The 15,641-nt window shown below is 50.1% G+C and overlaps 2 protein-coding genes across 3 annotated transcripts in view; one reads left to right on the forward strand and one right to left on the reverse strand.

Moving 5' to 3' along the window:
• Positions 1-841: 841 nt before the first annotated feature.
• SMCR8 (SMCR8-C9orf72 complex subunit) lies at positions 842-10,220 on the reverse strand. Its single transcript, XM_090292546.1, has 3 exons — positions 9,832-10,220; positions 7,368-9,736; positions 842-2,489 (listed from the first exon to the last, which is right to left on the reverse strand). The coding sequence occupies exons 2-3, from the start codon at positions 9,725-9,727 to the stop codon at positions 2,036-2,038; spliced, it is 2,814 nt and encodes a 937-aa protein (XP_090148672.1). The 5' UTR covers positions 9,728-9,736; positions 9,832-10,220; the 3' UTR covers positions 842-2,035.
• Positions 10,221-10,478: 258 nt separating this feature from the next.
• The window catches only part of TOP3A (DNA topoisomerase III alpha), a 36,163-nt gene continuing 31,000 nt past the window's right edge, over positions 10,479-15,641 (forward strand). Inside the window, exon 1 of one of the 2 annotated variants that reach the window (XM_090257743.1) lies at positions 10,479-10,913. In XM_090257743.1, coding sequence (XP_090113869.1) covers positions 10,734-10,913 — 180 coding nt within the window. In that variant the 5' untranslated portion in view covers positions 10,479-10,733. The remainder of the gene's footprint in view (positions 10,914-15,641) is intronic. The other variant, XM_090257742.1, reaches the window with a different exon arrangement.

Raw genomic sequence — 15,641 nt, forward strand, 5'->3', positions numbered from 1 at the left:
CCAACTGCGGAGTCCACGTCAGTGAGAGACAGAACAGAACAACGGTGGTGCCAATGGTCACTTCCCATCTTGTCAGTGGGGCCCCACAGAATTTCCTTTCCTTAGAGATAAAATGTCACAAGCTCATGTCCCTGGAGGCCTAAGGAGACAGCAATCAGCCACCCAGTTAGAAAACAAAGCAGCATCCTGAACACGAGGGAGGGGAAACAGTAATAGACAGGAGCTCGCGGAGAGATGTGGGCCTCCTACGCAGCCCTCCCCACAGGCCACCGCACTGCACGTTTCAAAGCTGCCACTCCATTCTTGGAGAGTCGTCTGTGTGAACATGCAACAGACATGGGCACAAGGAAAACCGAGGAGATGAAAGCAGCACCATTTGCCATAAAAGGTTCTGTCACAGCTTCAGCGGCAAAACGCACTCACGAAGACAGCCACACAAGCCTTCCTGTTTTTTGGAGGAAATCCCTGCCATGACAGGACTGGGGACCCTCCCCAGCAGCTGATGGGTGGGAACCAACAGGCCCTCTCTTTCAGAGGCCCTGGGCAAGGAACGGACCAAAGCAGTGATGTGAGGGGAGCCATCCTCAGTCACCAGAGGTCTCTGTGACTTGAGTGGTGTGCCACAAAGCTGCAGGACCCCAACCACACAGTGCATGGCCCTGACACGCACACGTGTGCTCGGGAGCACCACTTGTCACTGGCTGAGGTGTTTTATCACAACTTTCTGGGAACAGATTAAAAAGCAGTAATACCAAGAGTTTTCTCTACTTAGGGGGAAAAACTGCTCTAAAAAAAAGGCAGAAAATTTTCAAAGGTTGCAATAAACCCTCCACTCTACATACCAGTGGCCTTTGTGTAAGCCCAGGGAGGCTGTGGTGGGGAAACCTGGGAGCATCAGCTGATGAGGTGCGAACAGTCACATGATGGTGGAAGTAAGGTGAGCATACCTGGGGGGCTGTGGGGACAGGCGTGAGCTGCTGTAAGGTGCCCGGACTCCAGGCCTGGGAAACCACCCCGGGCAGATCCATGAAGACTGCCACACCAGAAAGCTTTCCTCGTTCCTGGGGGAAACCCCTGCCACGAGTGAGCGCCACCTGGGCTGTCCACGTATGCCAACCAGCTGAATCCAACTCTGCTGTCACCGTGCCCTTGAGACCCACAAGAGGTAGTGAAGTGATTGCAAAGGTTTGCTTTGGGTGAGGGGACAGTGCTAACTCACCCTGGCCCAAAAAACTGGACCAGGCCCCAAGGAGCCTGCTGGCCCTTCATTGCTTGCACAGTGGTCACGGCTTCACAGCACCTTGGCCCTGCCTGTCTCCTGGGTGCTCTACCTCCAAGGGCAGGGCTCACTGACATCGGTGACTGCTCTGGTCTCTCCTGCTGACCTGTGGGAACGACTTCTAAGATGAGGACACAAGGATGGTGACAGGGTGCTGTCACCCCCCTGCAGCACTGGGGCCTGACGAGTGTGTATTCCCCACCCCACAGCTGGGGCAGGGCTTTCTCCCCTCCGCCTCACTTGTTCCGGGGCCTCGCCTGAGATGATGGGCTCGAGCAGGCCATTCGGCCGTGGTCTGAACGAGGCAATGGGTGTTCCATCATCCTCCCGTCCACCAAATCATTTCAGGTAACAGGCTGCTGCTTCACTTGGCTTTGCCGCTACTGTGTTCAGCAGAGATGAACGTGGCCACCATGTTCCTCCCATCAGGGCTTTGCCTTCCTGTCCCTCATCCCACTGCATCGAGGCTTTCCTCTGCCCTGACTACCAGTCCTTGGTCCTGGGACCACTCCTTAACCAAGGAGACGAGAGCTGTTACTTTCCTTCCCAACACCTTCAGAGAGCCAGGCTGCCCCTCCGCCCAAGTCCCTCTGGCAAGCTGCCTAGAGCCACCTGGGAACCATAGCTGCCACCTTGGTTTCCTCCCCACTTATGATGCCAGAAGTCTAAAAATCTCAGAAGACTGCTTGGTCATGCCAATCCTTCCCTTCCCTGTGCCCTGAGTCACAGCGTTGGTCACAGTGGCTGGGACTGGCCTCAGATTTTATACAAAAAACTGGGGACATAGTCAAATCTAAGCATGGGGTGGCTGGTCCCAGGAGACTCCTGCATATAGTGCAGCTTCAACAGCTCAGCCAGGTACTTAACCACCTTGACATCTTCATTCACTAGACCCAGGTTGAGCTTCAAAAAGCTTGCCTGCCGGCTGGCAACCAACTCCCCTATCTCCTTGTTGTGCGCAGGCAGGTGCAGGTGGTGGCAGAAGGTGTAGAGGAAGGCCTTGGAGCAGAGCTGGGTGAGCATGCTCTGGACATGCAGGTAGTAGGTGCTGCCCCGCTTGATTTGAGTACGGTGGTCTGCCAGCCGTGGCACGAGGGTGCCTCTGTAGAGGGGGCAGCGCAGGGTTTTGTTGTCCAGGTCCAGGATGCTCGTGTAGCGGCTGTAGCGGCTCAGAACGTGGAGGGTGCTGGCACTGGCAGGGGACGCCACTCTGAAACACACAGGCCAAGGTCAGGAGGAAGGGCAAGGGCCAGGAAGATGGAGGCAAATTCTTGGGAGTGGGGCTTCCTGTCTCTAGGCCAGCTCCCACCCAGCCAACACTCCAGCTCTTTCTAGAGGGTAAATCTGATCATCATGATCTTCAAAGGGTTGCTCACCACCCTCATGATCAAATTCAAGTGCCCTGGCATGGCCAACAAGGCCCTATATGACCTGCTTCCTGCTGACCTCTGAGGCTTCATCTGTTACTTCCCCAATGACTTTCCCTTGCAACCATGCCAAGCTTTCGGTCGGGCCTCAAAATCACAGGCCTATTTGCTCTGCCTTCCCTCCCTTTTGTACATGGCTTATGTCAAGTGAAACCTTCTTCAGCCTTCACTGAGCTCCTCCTCTACTCTCCTGCTGTGACCTTGGTCAAGCTCCTTAACCTTTCTGAGATTTATCTGTAAGACAGAGTAATAGTTTCTACCCCTGGAGCCATTGTGGACACACAATGAGTCATGCTTAGGAGACTGTCTGTCCCTCAGCATCACCAGATGAACAGTGTGGGGACAGCTGTCTGTCCTCTTGTCCCACCCACTGGACAAGAGTTTCTGCAGATCCAGGACTGTCCCTGATTTGCCCTCCTGTCCTCATTGCTCCGTACATCAGGGGCAGCCAGGCAGGGTCTGCCCAATGAGGGAAGGTCGCAGTGGTCAATCTTAGTAAGCAGCTCCTTAAAACCCTTCCCTACATCAGTTTTCCCAGAGGAACCAGGATTACCCTGCAAAGTATGACAAAGACTGACTGATCAGAGATTTCAGACTGACATACTCTGGTATGTGAAATGGACTGACTGTCACTTGGGACCAAGGTAATCTCATAATATTTTTTCCTTCCTGAATGTTATCTTGCATAATTAACACATTTACTGAGCATCTACTATACTCCAAGTAGTGACCCAGGCGCTGAGCAGGCAACAAACAAGCCTGGCCTGGTTGGGAAGAAAAGCCAAGTACACTGATTGAAGGAGGATGTGGTCTCCCTCTCCACAGGAGAGGCTCGGGGCCAAAAGGTCTCGGAGGAGTGGCCTTGGAACTGGGTCTTGAAACAAAGGTGGGCCCTGGGAACTGGAGAAGGCATACAGATGACAGTGAGAGCAAGGTCAAAGAGCTGGCCAAGCAGGCAGTCACATGGGCCATGCATTCTGAGAACTATAAGGAGAGCAGTGGGTTGTGGCCTGCACCCCACAGGCGAAGGGAAATCAGACTGGTAGGCAGCTCCTTGGCTTCTCAGGGAGGCAGGCCGTTTCCCATACATTCCCAGAGTGCTAGTTCACTCCTGAGACAGCGGCCCAAGGAGGCCAGGCCACGAGCCAAACTCCTCCACAGGCTTGGCACCCCCAGCCCACCAAGGCTCTGCCGCAGCAACACAGCCAGGCCTTGCCTTACCTTCCTGCTCCTCCTTTCCAGCCACCTGTCCTCAGGGAACATCCTGGCCTCAGGCCCAGCCTCTCCCGCACCTGCTCCCACCTACGGCAGCACCATCTCTTTGAGAAGATTCTGCTCCTAACATCTGTTTCCCTCAAAACTCTCCATCAGGAGGCCAGACGACATGGAAAGAAGCAAGCCCCAGGCCTGTCCTTCAGCTACACAACAGGGGCCCCTGAGAGCCTCACCCTTCACCTCTCACACCTGTTTAGATTCATCACGGTCTATCCCAAAGCCAGGGAGGCAAACTCCGTACAGACGAGCACACTGAGGACCACAGAGGGGCCATCACTCGTCCAAGGTCACCCAGCTCGAAACTGACTGAACCAGGTCTCAACGCAGGGCCTCTGACCCTCCCTAGCACTGTTACCCACCAGAACTGAGCTGTTTTTTCAAACAGTCCAGGGATTGTTACGGCTGCTTAGTAATACAATAACCCCTGGTTTGAGCTTAAAATAACGAGACTGATTTGATTGTCTATCTCTTGTACTCTGTGGACAGCGAGGCCCTACCTCAGTAGGAAAAAAAAAAAATCAAACGGCCAATAAGACTGGCAGTTCTGGGGTGGGAGTCCTTAAAAACAGTTCATCAGCTGAGCTGGTTTTAGCTGGACACAAAGCACCTGAGGGGGGAGTGACTCTCCTAAGTCACACAATTCTGATTCCAGATTAACTCAGCACACAGGACCAACCCTCTTACTGAGCACCCCCCTAGAGAGGAACAAAGGCAACTCTTCTACTCATACTCTTGAAGCCAGGCCTCAGCTGGGCCTCAGTCTGCCTCTGTCCCAGTGCTGGGTCTGCCTGTGGGGTGACTCACTGTCCACCCACAACTCCAGCAGTTCTGAGGGCTGCCAGGCACGGCAGGAGGGTGGCACACACAGCCCAGCTGCGCCTGCCTCCAGCTCCATGTGGGGACTGCTGTAAGCCCTGTGCACAGACGGGCTCAGAAAGGTTTGCTGAGTGAATGAAGAGATAACGGGTCCAAATTCACACAGCCAGTAGGGTTAACACCAGGACCTGGACTCAGCACACCCACTGCCTCGCTCCAACAGCCACGGACCACAACGCCACAGATTTTCATCTCTTGGTACTTTCACATCCTGTCTACCATTCACCTCGCAGAATTTTTTCAGGTGATTTATAGCAAATCCAGTCCCCACTCCACTTCTAGCCCCTCAGCTGACCTTCTAGTGACAGGTCCCCTAGGGAACAAAGCCTCCTACCCCCATCTACCATTCCACATGGCTGAGCAGGACCCCTGCAGGCAGATGCTCCCAATGCCCAGCACATGTGCACACTCAGGTCTGAGCAGAGCTTTGCAGGAGAAGTAATCACTTCCCTACTTGGGAAAAGATCTCCATTGTTACTCTGACAGGACCCTCGCTTTTGGGGAGAGCTGCTTCAAGGCTCTGAAGTCTGGTGGAGTGGGCCACATGCCACCCCGCTGCCCTGGCCTGCCGTCCTCAGCCTGTCTGTGCCTGGCCAGGTCGCAGAGGAGCGCTCACACTGCTCAGGCACAGATCAGATGTGATGGGCCTTCGGCTTCTGCAGTCACAAGGCAGGCCCTGTCAGCAACCTCTGCAGATGGGAACAGCCTTGGAGAGAGGTCAAGCTGACAGTGGTGACAGCAGGGGCTGAAGTGAGGGTTGACTGACAAGGCCACTGCTCACCCTGTCCTGGGATGCACCACGGCTGCTGACTCACCTTATAATTCTGGCACTGGGCCCAACAGCTGGCACATAACCCTCAGTAAGTATTTGGCAAATGATCATTCAGTGATCCAACCCTCTTTATTTTCTCAGAAGGACACAAAACCTCGAGTGAAGGAGACAACCTTACACCTCCTCTCCCATTCCAGGGTGCCAAATATACTGCCAGCTACCCTCTCCTGCACCCATGGAAACATCATTAATCAAGGCAGCAGGATTTCCAATGCAGCCCAGACTAGGCCTCTAGAGTCCTTCTCAACAGAGCCCTTCAGTCAGGCACCAAGTAGAGCGGAGCTGGTGAAAGAAATGAGCTTGCCCTGGAGTCTCAGGCACCTCACACCAAGTCCCCATGTTGTCACTCTTCCCCAACAAGAGCAACCCCACCCTCTAGGTCATTCAAGCCGAAGACCTCAGGCCATCCCCAGTCTCCCTTCCTCTTTCCCATCCGTCGCTAAATTACTGTTTTCTTAGAACACACAGAGCACCTGCTCTTAGAACTCTCATCTCCCTGTATGGCAAGGCTCTGGTCAGCTGTCTGCCCTTTCTCCTAAACTACGAATTCTTCCAGAGCAGTGGCCTGGCTCGGGTACCTCCAGCTGGTACCCCAGCACCTGCCAGCATAGCCTGTAGATTCTCAACAAGTGAATCAAGTCATGACAGGGAAGCGGTACTTGCTTGAATCCCACCACCATTACCCTGGGGAAAGCCTAACACAGCAAGGGTTAGTAAGTCTGGGTGACTTCTGTACAAAAGGTGAACACGGGGAGACTCGGGATGGTGACCTCATTGCTATTAGCCATGTAAAGGGGAAGTCGGAAAACTAGGAAAACAGTGGCTGACTGCAGTGTGGAAGAAACTCCTTTTACCCTTCCTATGTGGTATGGGAAGCACAGACTGTGTCAGCAGGGACTCCCATGATCACCTAGCTCAAAACCTTTGTTTTACAGATGAGCAAAGTAGGGTGCAGAGAAGGGAATGAGGAACCTGAACATAGTGCATACACTGACAGAAAGCCCTTTGAGCCAGACAACTTGTCAAGCAGTTTTTGGAAAAACAAAAAGAATCTACTACAGCACAAGTGAGTAACAGAGGGACATGAAACAGAAAGCATTGCGAGAAGAAGGAACTGGCTTTGCCTTTCCTTATTAAAACAGCCTTCAAAGGCAAACAGGACAATGGAGTGAGCGCCATAGAAGTCCCTCTCACCAGTGATGGCTGCCCTCTCCTCTTATTACCACAGCCCTTTCTCAGAAGCAGATCTCTCATCAGTCATCTACACCGTAGCGTGAATTTGAGGATCAGCAAGAACCTGAGATCTAAAAGTCCAGTCTTTTCCCAAACCACACTGTACACCTCACCCCAGACCAACTGAATCAGTCCCTGCAAGTGGGGCCTAGGAATCGTGATTTTTAAAACTCTCCCATAATTCTGGCACAGCAGGGTGCTGACCAGGATCAGCAACCATTTAGGAACTACAATTCCCTCTTGTGACTGACAGACAAGGAAATATAAGGCCAGAGAAGGGGAATGAGTTGACAAAAGTAACAGAGTTGGTGCTGGGCATCTGGAAGCCAGGCCTCCTGATTTGGGGTCCACCACACCAACTTTTAACCTCACCCAGAGAGATGTACATTTGAAGCCTCATCTCTTAACTAGACAAGACCGTTCCCCACTACCCGTAACCAATTACCTCTGCAGGCCAATTAGCTTCCACTTCTGAAAATCCGTAATGTGCAAAGGGGAGGAGACCCAGTGCTTCACAGGTTTGGCATAGTGGCTGTAGTTGGGGACGAAGATGGACAATGCTGTCACAAGCTTCCTGACTATGGCCTCGTCCTCCCCCAGGATTACAAGTGTCCTCCCACTGAGCAGGGAGTAGATGGCTGGGTGGGCAAAGGGGTACTGGCGGATGAATTTTAAGGCATTCTGGCCAGCCCTCTTTTTATGCCTCTCAGAAGAGGGGCCAGTGAGATGAGAAGAGGAGGGAGTCCTGTCCAAGCTGGTGGAGGCTCCACTGCTCACATAGCTGGTGGTGTCTGAGTAGTTGTCTAGGCTGGTCTTACTGACGTCCCGGCTAGCCAGCAGGTGGCTTGGGTCCAGCTCATAAGCAGGAAAGCCTTCAGAACTGTTGTCTCGGGAAGAAGGGCTGGCATTTTCCACTGCAAAGTCCACATGGAACCCCTGGTCTTTCTGCCTGTAGCGCTGTGGGGGAATTCTCACTACTCCATCCTTGTCAGAGAGTATGTGGACTGGGGTAGAGGGTGGCACCAGCAGACTGTCACTCTCCTTCCCAATGCAGCAGGAGTCTGCTTGTGATGAGGTGTTTTCTAAGCTGCCCTGCTCTGGCTCACCCAACTCAGCTGGGCTGATGCTTGCCTGGAAGTGGATGGCTCCCTCACTATCATCTGCATATGATTCTTCTTCATTAATAGCACTTGGGTAGCTGGCCTTAAACTCATCAGGAATGAGGGCCTCAGAGGGGCAGGTGCTGAGGACTTCAATACTGTCCTCACTGATGGTCCTGTGGCTAACTGCTTTGCTCCGGATCACCTGGGGGCTCAGTGGCACCATGAGGCTGGCCTGGCTGTCAGACTTATACAGCACAGAGGTAGACTTCTCCGTGCCTAGAACCTCAATGCTTTCACCACTGCTGATACTGCCTTTCATATCCATATCCAGGTAGTCCAAGTTTTCCTGGAGGTCAAAACTGCTCAATTGTGTCGCCTCCACTTCCTTATAGTCCTCATCTCCAAGTTCCTGTTCCATCTTGATCAGCACAGATTCCACACTGGACTTGTAAGATCCAACACTAATTAATACTTGAGGAACTGGGCATTCTTCTAGAGATCTGGAAGGCGGCCTGTCTTGACTGAGCTTAGAGGGTATGCTTTCGTGTGTCTCTACTGCCCTGTCATAGACATCCACAAAGTCTTCAAAGATGAAGTTTGTTATGTGCTGTTGCTTTAGTAGTGTTCTGTCAATCTGGCTAGTGAGGAGATAGCACAGGTCTCCTCTGAACATGTGCTCAATGTGGCTGAGTTGAGCTAGGGTCTTGGTGAAATACTCAGTATCACAAAGCTCTTCCATGGTCTTCAATTTCTTGTCAAAACACTTGGTAGACTTTGCTTTGATGAGTTTCGGGGTATAGGCAGGTCTGCAGGTATAAAGGTCTGTGTCAGCACACTCATCAGGGTTAGAAGTAGTGGCTGCCTCGTCAGGCTGATCCTGAGTATGCTCCATCTCCCCAGAACACACATCAGACCCCTTCAACTTCCGATGAGGGTATGAACGGATCTGCTTCAGCAGGTCTTGATGTTCAATGATAGACTTCTCTACACTAGCCAGTTCATTGGCTTTCTCAATTGCTTGAGATGAGTAAAAGCCTTTGTCATTGGCTTTCTTCTGGATCTCTGTTTCAGTGTGCAGCACGGTCCTGGTGTAATCCAAATCTTTCAGTTTTTTTTCAAGTTCCACAGCAAAGGCCTTCCTGTTCCCTGTCTTCAAGTACTCAGAAGCTTTGGAAAATTCAGCTGAAAGCTCCTGGAACTGCTGCATGATTTTGTGCTGGTCTGCTGAGATATAAGCCATGCAAAAGGGTCTCACAAAGCCACGGGCCTCCAAGTCATACAGGGTAAGGTGGTGCACATAAGCAAAAGCTCCCTCTTTGGAGTCTCCCAGCACCACCTTGGAGTCCTCCACGAAATTCAGCTTGGGATAGGGAGAACCAGGGGGATGGCCCACAAAGGAAGCCTGGTAATCTACAGACATTATCCGCAAGGAGAAGTAATTGAGATCAAAAGTACCGAAAACTTTGGTGTCATTGGGGATGGTCAGCAAGGGTTGGGGGCCCACCTGCTCTGAGAACTCAGAAATAAGGATGAAGTCCCGAGAGAACTTGGCTCCGGACAGTTTAGACCAAGGGTTAGCTCCTTGGCTTGTGAAGGGGAAGAGCGGCACCGAGTACTCTTCCGGTAGGGCGGGCTCATTGTAAGGTTCCTCCTCGTACTCGTCCTCTTTGGTGAAGGCCACCACGTCAGGGGCGCTGATCATTATTTCCAGCTATACGGAGAGAACATTGAGAGGAAGTGAAAAAGAGGGCTGGGGTAATCAACGCAGGGAAGCCCAACCTCTGGAGGAGAAAGCAAAGTGCTTACAGTCTTCTTTGCACCTTCAGGGGTACTTGGCTGCCTCTCACACTCCCGCGACCTCCGACTGCCACAGCCCCTCAGAGGTGTAATCTCCTCCGGGTCCTCCAGGCCTCATGAACTCCGCAGGTCCAGAAGCCAGGGGAAGCCGGCTGCCCTCCTGCTTCTCCTCCTCTGGCGAGGGCGGCCGGCGCAGAGTACCTGCAGCGAGGTCACCGACTTCTCCAAACCCACCGGTGATAGCAACAGCCTCGGCCCTGAACCGGTGCCTAACGTGGGGCTTCAGGCCGCTGCAGAGACCAGCCGAGCATTGTTGTCCCCACAAGCCGAGGAAAAAACCGTCGCGGTTCCTTGAACGCCACAAGCAAAAGGCAGCTACAGCTGGGCCGCCATCTTGGTGTCACATGACTCGCGACTTCGGTGCCGCGTGACCCGGAAACGTCCGCGTAGACTTCCGAGCAGGAGCAAAAAAAAAAAAAAAAAAAAAAAAAAAAGATTGTGACTAAGAAGGAGGGGCTTGGGCGGGACTGTGGGGTGGCCTCCTCCAAGCACCAATCCGTGAAGCTAATTACTGTCCGGAAGGAAAGGAAATGCGGGGGAGCGGAAACGTGCTGGGACGAGATGTCGGGAGCGCGGGGCCGTGTGGGAGTTGTAGTTCGTGATGCGGTGGATTCGCGCTTAGCGGAAGTGGCCCGAGAAGGCGGGCGGGAGTGGAGTGTAGCGGTGCGGGTTTTGGCGCGGCAGTGGTGAGGCAAAGGCAAAGTGGTCGCAACTCCGAAGCCCGGTGGGCCGATGGGAGGTGACCGGAACGGTTTCCGCGGCACTGGCGGCTCCCGGAGGTTCTAAGTCCCTTAGGGTGGGCGCGTGGTGGCCCTCACCTCTGATTCGCCCAGCATGCGCGGGGATCCGGGATGATCTTCCCCGTCGTCTGCCGCGCGCTCCGCTGTCTGCGTTGGTCCGGAGGCCGATACTTGTCTGCCTCCGCTATGGAGGTGGCCTTCCGCGGCGTGCGGAAAGTCCTCTGTGTGGCCGAGAAAAACGACGCGGCCAAGGGGATCGCCGACCTGCTCTCCAACGGTCGCATGAGGCGGGTAAGGAGACGCATTTGCGATCAGCTGTACTTGCTGCGGCCCCCCGAGCGGGACCTGGTGGTGGGCGCCGGGAACAGGGATGAAGGTGACTTCTCTCACCTGTGGGTCTTCACCGTCTCTCGGAGACCAGTGCAGTGCCTCCTGTCTTCTCCTGTTTGCTGCCATATGCCCTGCAGTTGTGCAGCCCTGCCGACTTCACAGTCTGCAAGGGCACGCTGACAGGGCAGCGCTCTGCAATGTTGGGACGTTAGGGGCAGATGTCAACCCTTCTCTTCCGGTCAGCCGTGGTCGTTGGCCACCGAGTCAACACAGGAATCCCCCGTTTGGGGTGCGGTGGAGAAGGAAACTATTCAGTGCGAAACAGCCATGGGTCTTTCAGCTTCAGCTGGGGACCACATCGTTGGGTGGACAGGGAAAGGTTGCTCCGAGGGGAAGCTGGTTTATATAGACATAAGTCCCCACCCCAGGCCCCTGAGTAGTCCTTCCTCATGCAAGCGAGGACTCCACATCCTTGCAGTTTGGTCCAAAAGACACTATGCCGATGATCACAACGGAGTCACTCTGGTTGGTGGAGGATATAACTGGACAACTCAGATTGGATGGGGATAGCCTCGGTCCTGTGGGTTGGAATGGGATTCCAGGAAGTCCTTTACAGGGCTGGCTCCATGGTGGGAGCACAGTGCAGGCGGCAGTTCAGTGCAGGCGTCTCCTTTAAATGCAGTTTATGTGAGAGGCCCCTGTGTAGAAATGGTTGCTATGCTCTGTTTCCTAAAAATTTGAGTCCCATTAGCCACCAGGTGCCCTTCTTAGTAGACGTCTTCTTTCACCGGGTCCACAGTCTCATACGAAGTAATTCTGAGAGACAGGCAAGTAAGGGGTAAGATGTATTCTAGACACACTGGGGCACAGAGGAAGGGGAGAGTGAGAAAGGGTTTCAAAAGGGAAGTCACGGGAAGGCCTTAGGAGCAACTCAGGAAAGTCTCTGCAACAACAGAAGTGGATCCTGAAGTGGTTTTCTGGAGAGCATTTCTGAGAGCAGGCATAGAAGTTCCCTGCTCCGTTTTCTCTCAAATCCCAGGGTCCTTAGAGCTGTTTCTGTGTGTGGCTGGTGGGAGTAGGAGCCATGGTTGTGTGGGTGCCAGCCGAGAGCTTCACCTGTTTCCAGGGCCAAGAGTCCTGGTGACCATTCCCAAGGTTTGTCCACTTAGAGAGGTCTGGGCCTCTTGAAAATGACCCGTCTACACCTAACTTACTTCTGTATTCTTCCGGGCTCTGTTTAAATGTTTCTTCAAGGAACTTTTTCCTCAGGTTCTCTCCCCTCATCTGGGAGAGGGACACTTTATGGTGTGCTGGCATGGTACCCTGTTCTGTTTGGAAGACACCTACCAATTACAGTTGAATAATGCACTGTACAGTTGTTCAGTTGATGCCCCTCAACCCCCTCCTTGGCCTCTAAGCTCCAAAGGAAAGGGGCTGTGTCTACTTTGTTCATTGCTGTATTCCTAGTGCCTAATATGGTGCCTGGAATACAGAGACTTTCAGTCAATACTTGTGGTTGAATGTTTGAGCTGAGACTTGAAAGTCTTACCAGGCAGTGGAAACAGAATGTGTAAAGAACACCCAGTAATTTGAAACAGGTTGGAGGGTTCAGAAACGGAGAAGTTACACGTAACATTTACCATTTAAACTATATTGAAGCAGCACTTAGTATATTCACAATGTTGTGCGACCATCACCTCTATCTAGTTCCAGATTTTTTATCACACCGAAAGGAAGCCCCATAGCCAGTAAGCAGTCACTCCCCATTCTCTGCTTCTCAGAGTCCATGGCAACCACTAGTCTGCTTTCTGTCCCCAAGAATTTGCTTATTCTGGATATTTCATATAAAAAGGATCATATAATATGTGGCCCTTTGTGTCAGGCTTCTTTTACTTCGCATGATGTTTCTGAAACTATCCATGTTGGAGCATGTATTAGTACTGTGTTCAAAAAAGACCTAATAATAGTCCATTTATAGATAGATCACAATTTGTTATTCATTCATTAGTTGGTGACAATTGAGTTGATTCTACCTTTGGCTATAGGTAGCGCTGCTATAAGTGGTCGTGTACAAGTTTTTGTCTGAATACCTGTTTTCAGTTCTTTGCAGTAACTTCCTAGGAGTGGAATTGCTGGGTCATAACATCACTCTATGTTGAACTTTTTGAGGAACTGCCGAATAATTTTCACAGTGGCTGAAACATTTTACATTCTCACCAGCCATGTTCCCAATTTCTCCACTTCCTCACTAACACTTGCTGTTTTTTCATTTCGTTTGATTATATCGTGGTTTTGATTTGCATTTCCCAAATGACTAATGACAGTGAGCATGTTTTCATGAGGTTATTGGTCACTGTGTATCTTCTTTGGAGAAATGTCTTCCTCTTGTTTTTGAATTGAGTCGTTTTGTCTTTCGTTGATTTGTGAGAATTCTTTACGTATACGGGATTCTGGATCCTTCTTAGATATACAATTCGAAAATATTTTATCCCATTCAGTGGATTGTCTTTTCACTTTCTTGATAGTGTTCTTTGATGCACAAAAGGTTTTAATTTGTATGAACTCCATATACCTGATTTTTCTTCTTTTGTGGATTATACTTTTAGTGTTGTATCTAAGAAATTACTGCCAAATCTAAGGTCATGAAAATTTTCCCCTATGTTTTTGTCTAAGAGTTTTGGCTCTTATATTTAGGTCATTGATCCATTTTGACTTACTTTTTCCATATAGTGTAAAGTAAGAATCCAGCTTTATTCTTTTGCATGTGGATATCCAGTTTTTCCCAGCACCATTTGGTGAAAGGACTGTCCTTTTTGCCTTGACTGGCATGGCTCAGGTGGTTGAGCATAGTCCTGCAAAGCAGAGTCTCTGGCTCAGTTCCCAGTCAGGCACATGCCTAGGTTGTGGCCAGGTCCCTGGTTGGTCCACGTGTGAGAGGCAACCTGTCAATGTTTCTCTCCCTCTCTTCCTCCCTTCCCCCACTCTAAAAATAAGTAAAATATATTTTTTAAAAAGACGAAGACTTTCCTTTTTCCATTGGGTGGTCTTGAAACCCTTGTCAAAAATCAATTGACCATAGATGTTTGGGTTTATTTCTGGACTTTCAGTTCTATTCCATTGTTTTGTATATCTGTTCTTATACCAGTGCCACACTGTTTTGATTACTGTAGCTTGGTAGTAAGTTTTGAAAATGGGCAGTGTGAGTCCTCCAACTTTGTTCTTCTCTTTTTTCAAAAATGATGTTTTGGTTAGTTGGGGCCCCTTGAAATTCCAGAGGAATTTTAGGATCGGCTTTTGAATTTCTTGTGCAAAAAAGACTATTGGGATTTCTGTAAGGATTGCACTGAATCTGTAGATCACTTTAGGAAGTATTGCCATCTTAATAGTGTCTTCAGTCTGTGAACACAGTCTTTCTATTTATTTAGCTCTTTAACCCTTTGAGTGCCATGCGTAATTGCTAAAATTCGTGTGAGAAATGCCAGGATATTTTGCTGAGAAATGCAAAGTTTATGAAAAATGTCTATAAAAACATTATTATTCATAATAATTTGCTGAAAATTTCACGACTTATAGTAAATATACTCTTCTTTTGTAAGCATTGTTCTTTGACACAATTTAGCAAAAAATTTATTGCATTAAAATTATTTTATTATAACAATTATTTTAGAAAAAATAAATTCTTTCCTTCAATATGACTTTTGAAATATAATATATGGCATAATATAAAACCTATGATCATCAGGAGTGGGGATTTTGGAATTGTCTACAAGGTGAAAAAACCTCAGCAATAACTGAAATCAGTTACGAGAGAACTTGTGCTGGAACCAAGGAGTTGACAAAGATTTCTTTTTTGGCCAGTAGCTGTACATGCTTGGTTTAGTCACTATCCCCATGTTCAGTATACAAGCTATAAAAGCTTTTATTTCTGCAACTGTTGTTGGTTTCCAAGAACTCACTCTAGAATTAGGGGACAAGTTTTTGTGTGACTGAAGATGCTATTGTGCGTATCTGTTGGTTTCGGTGACCACCAGCCTCAGCAGCACTTCAGCGAAGGAGAGATGAAAATAAGCAATTGACTTAGAATCAGTTGGTGGGGCTGCTTCAGACCTGGAAGCTCTGCGACCTGATGCTGACACTGTGCTGTGCCCTGCCCGTCTGCGTCCCTCTCAGCCCAACAGCTTTCCCTGGCATCAGTCTCAGTTTCATCATCACTCACTTCATCTTCAGATGCACTGCTCTCAAGATCACTTATCACAAAGTTGCTGTCAATCGATTCATCGCTGATCAATTTAGAAATTTCTTCTTCATGCAGAGTTTCCATTCTCTTCATTGGGGCACTCATTTTCAGTTTTTCTATAAATGTCTTTCCAATATAAAAAAGCATGGGCACAAAATGAATGAATACTGGAGGTAAGAATCATATAAGATCACCCCCTGGCTAAAGTTCAACTGAATCCTTTTCTTCATCTACAACTCTTCAAAGTAGTCTTGCTCTTGCAGCACAGAAGAATGATCTACTCTAGTATAAGAATATTGCTTCACCCAGAGGATACCAACTTTTGATACTTTTTATTCAAAGCAGAAGAAAGTGCGCGTTTAACACCGTCGGGGAGTGGTGACATCTGAATCTGCCCCAACGCAGAAAAAGACCAACTTTTGTTGTGTTTACAACCTACTAGAGGGATACCC

Source organism: Furipterus horrens, unplaced genomic scaffold (genome assembly GCF_987537825.1).
Source record: "Furipterus horrens unplaced genomic scaffold, mFurHor1.1.pri manual_scaffold_11, whole genome shotgun sequence".
Classification (NCBI taxonomy): domain Eukaryota; kingdom Metazoa; phylum Chordata; class Mammalia; order Chiroptera; family Furipteridae; genus Furipterus; species Furipterus horrens.

Coding starts and splice junctions, on each gene's coding strand:
- SMCR8 (XM_090292546.1), bottom strand. CDS start 9,727: ATGATCAGCGCCCCTGACGTGGTGGCCTTCACCAAAGAGGACGAGTAC. Junction 2,490..7,367: donor AAGCTAATTGGCCTGCAGAG/GTAATTGGTTAC, acceptor TGTGTGTTTCAG/AGTGGCGTCCCCTGCCAGTG.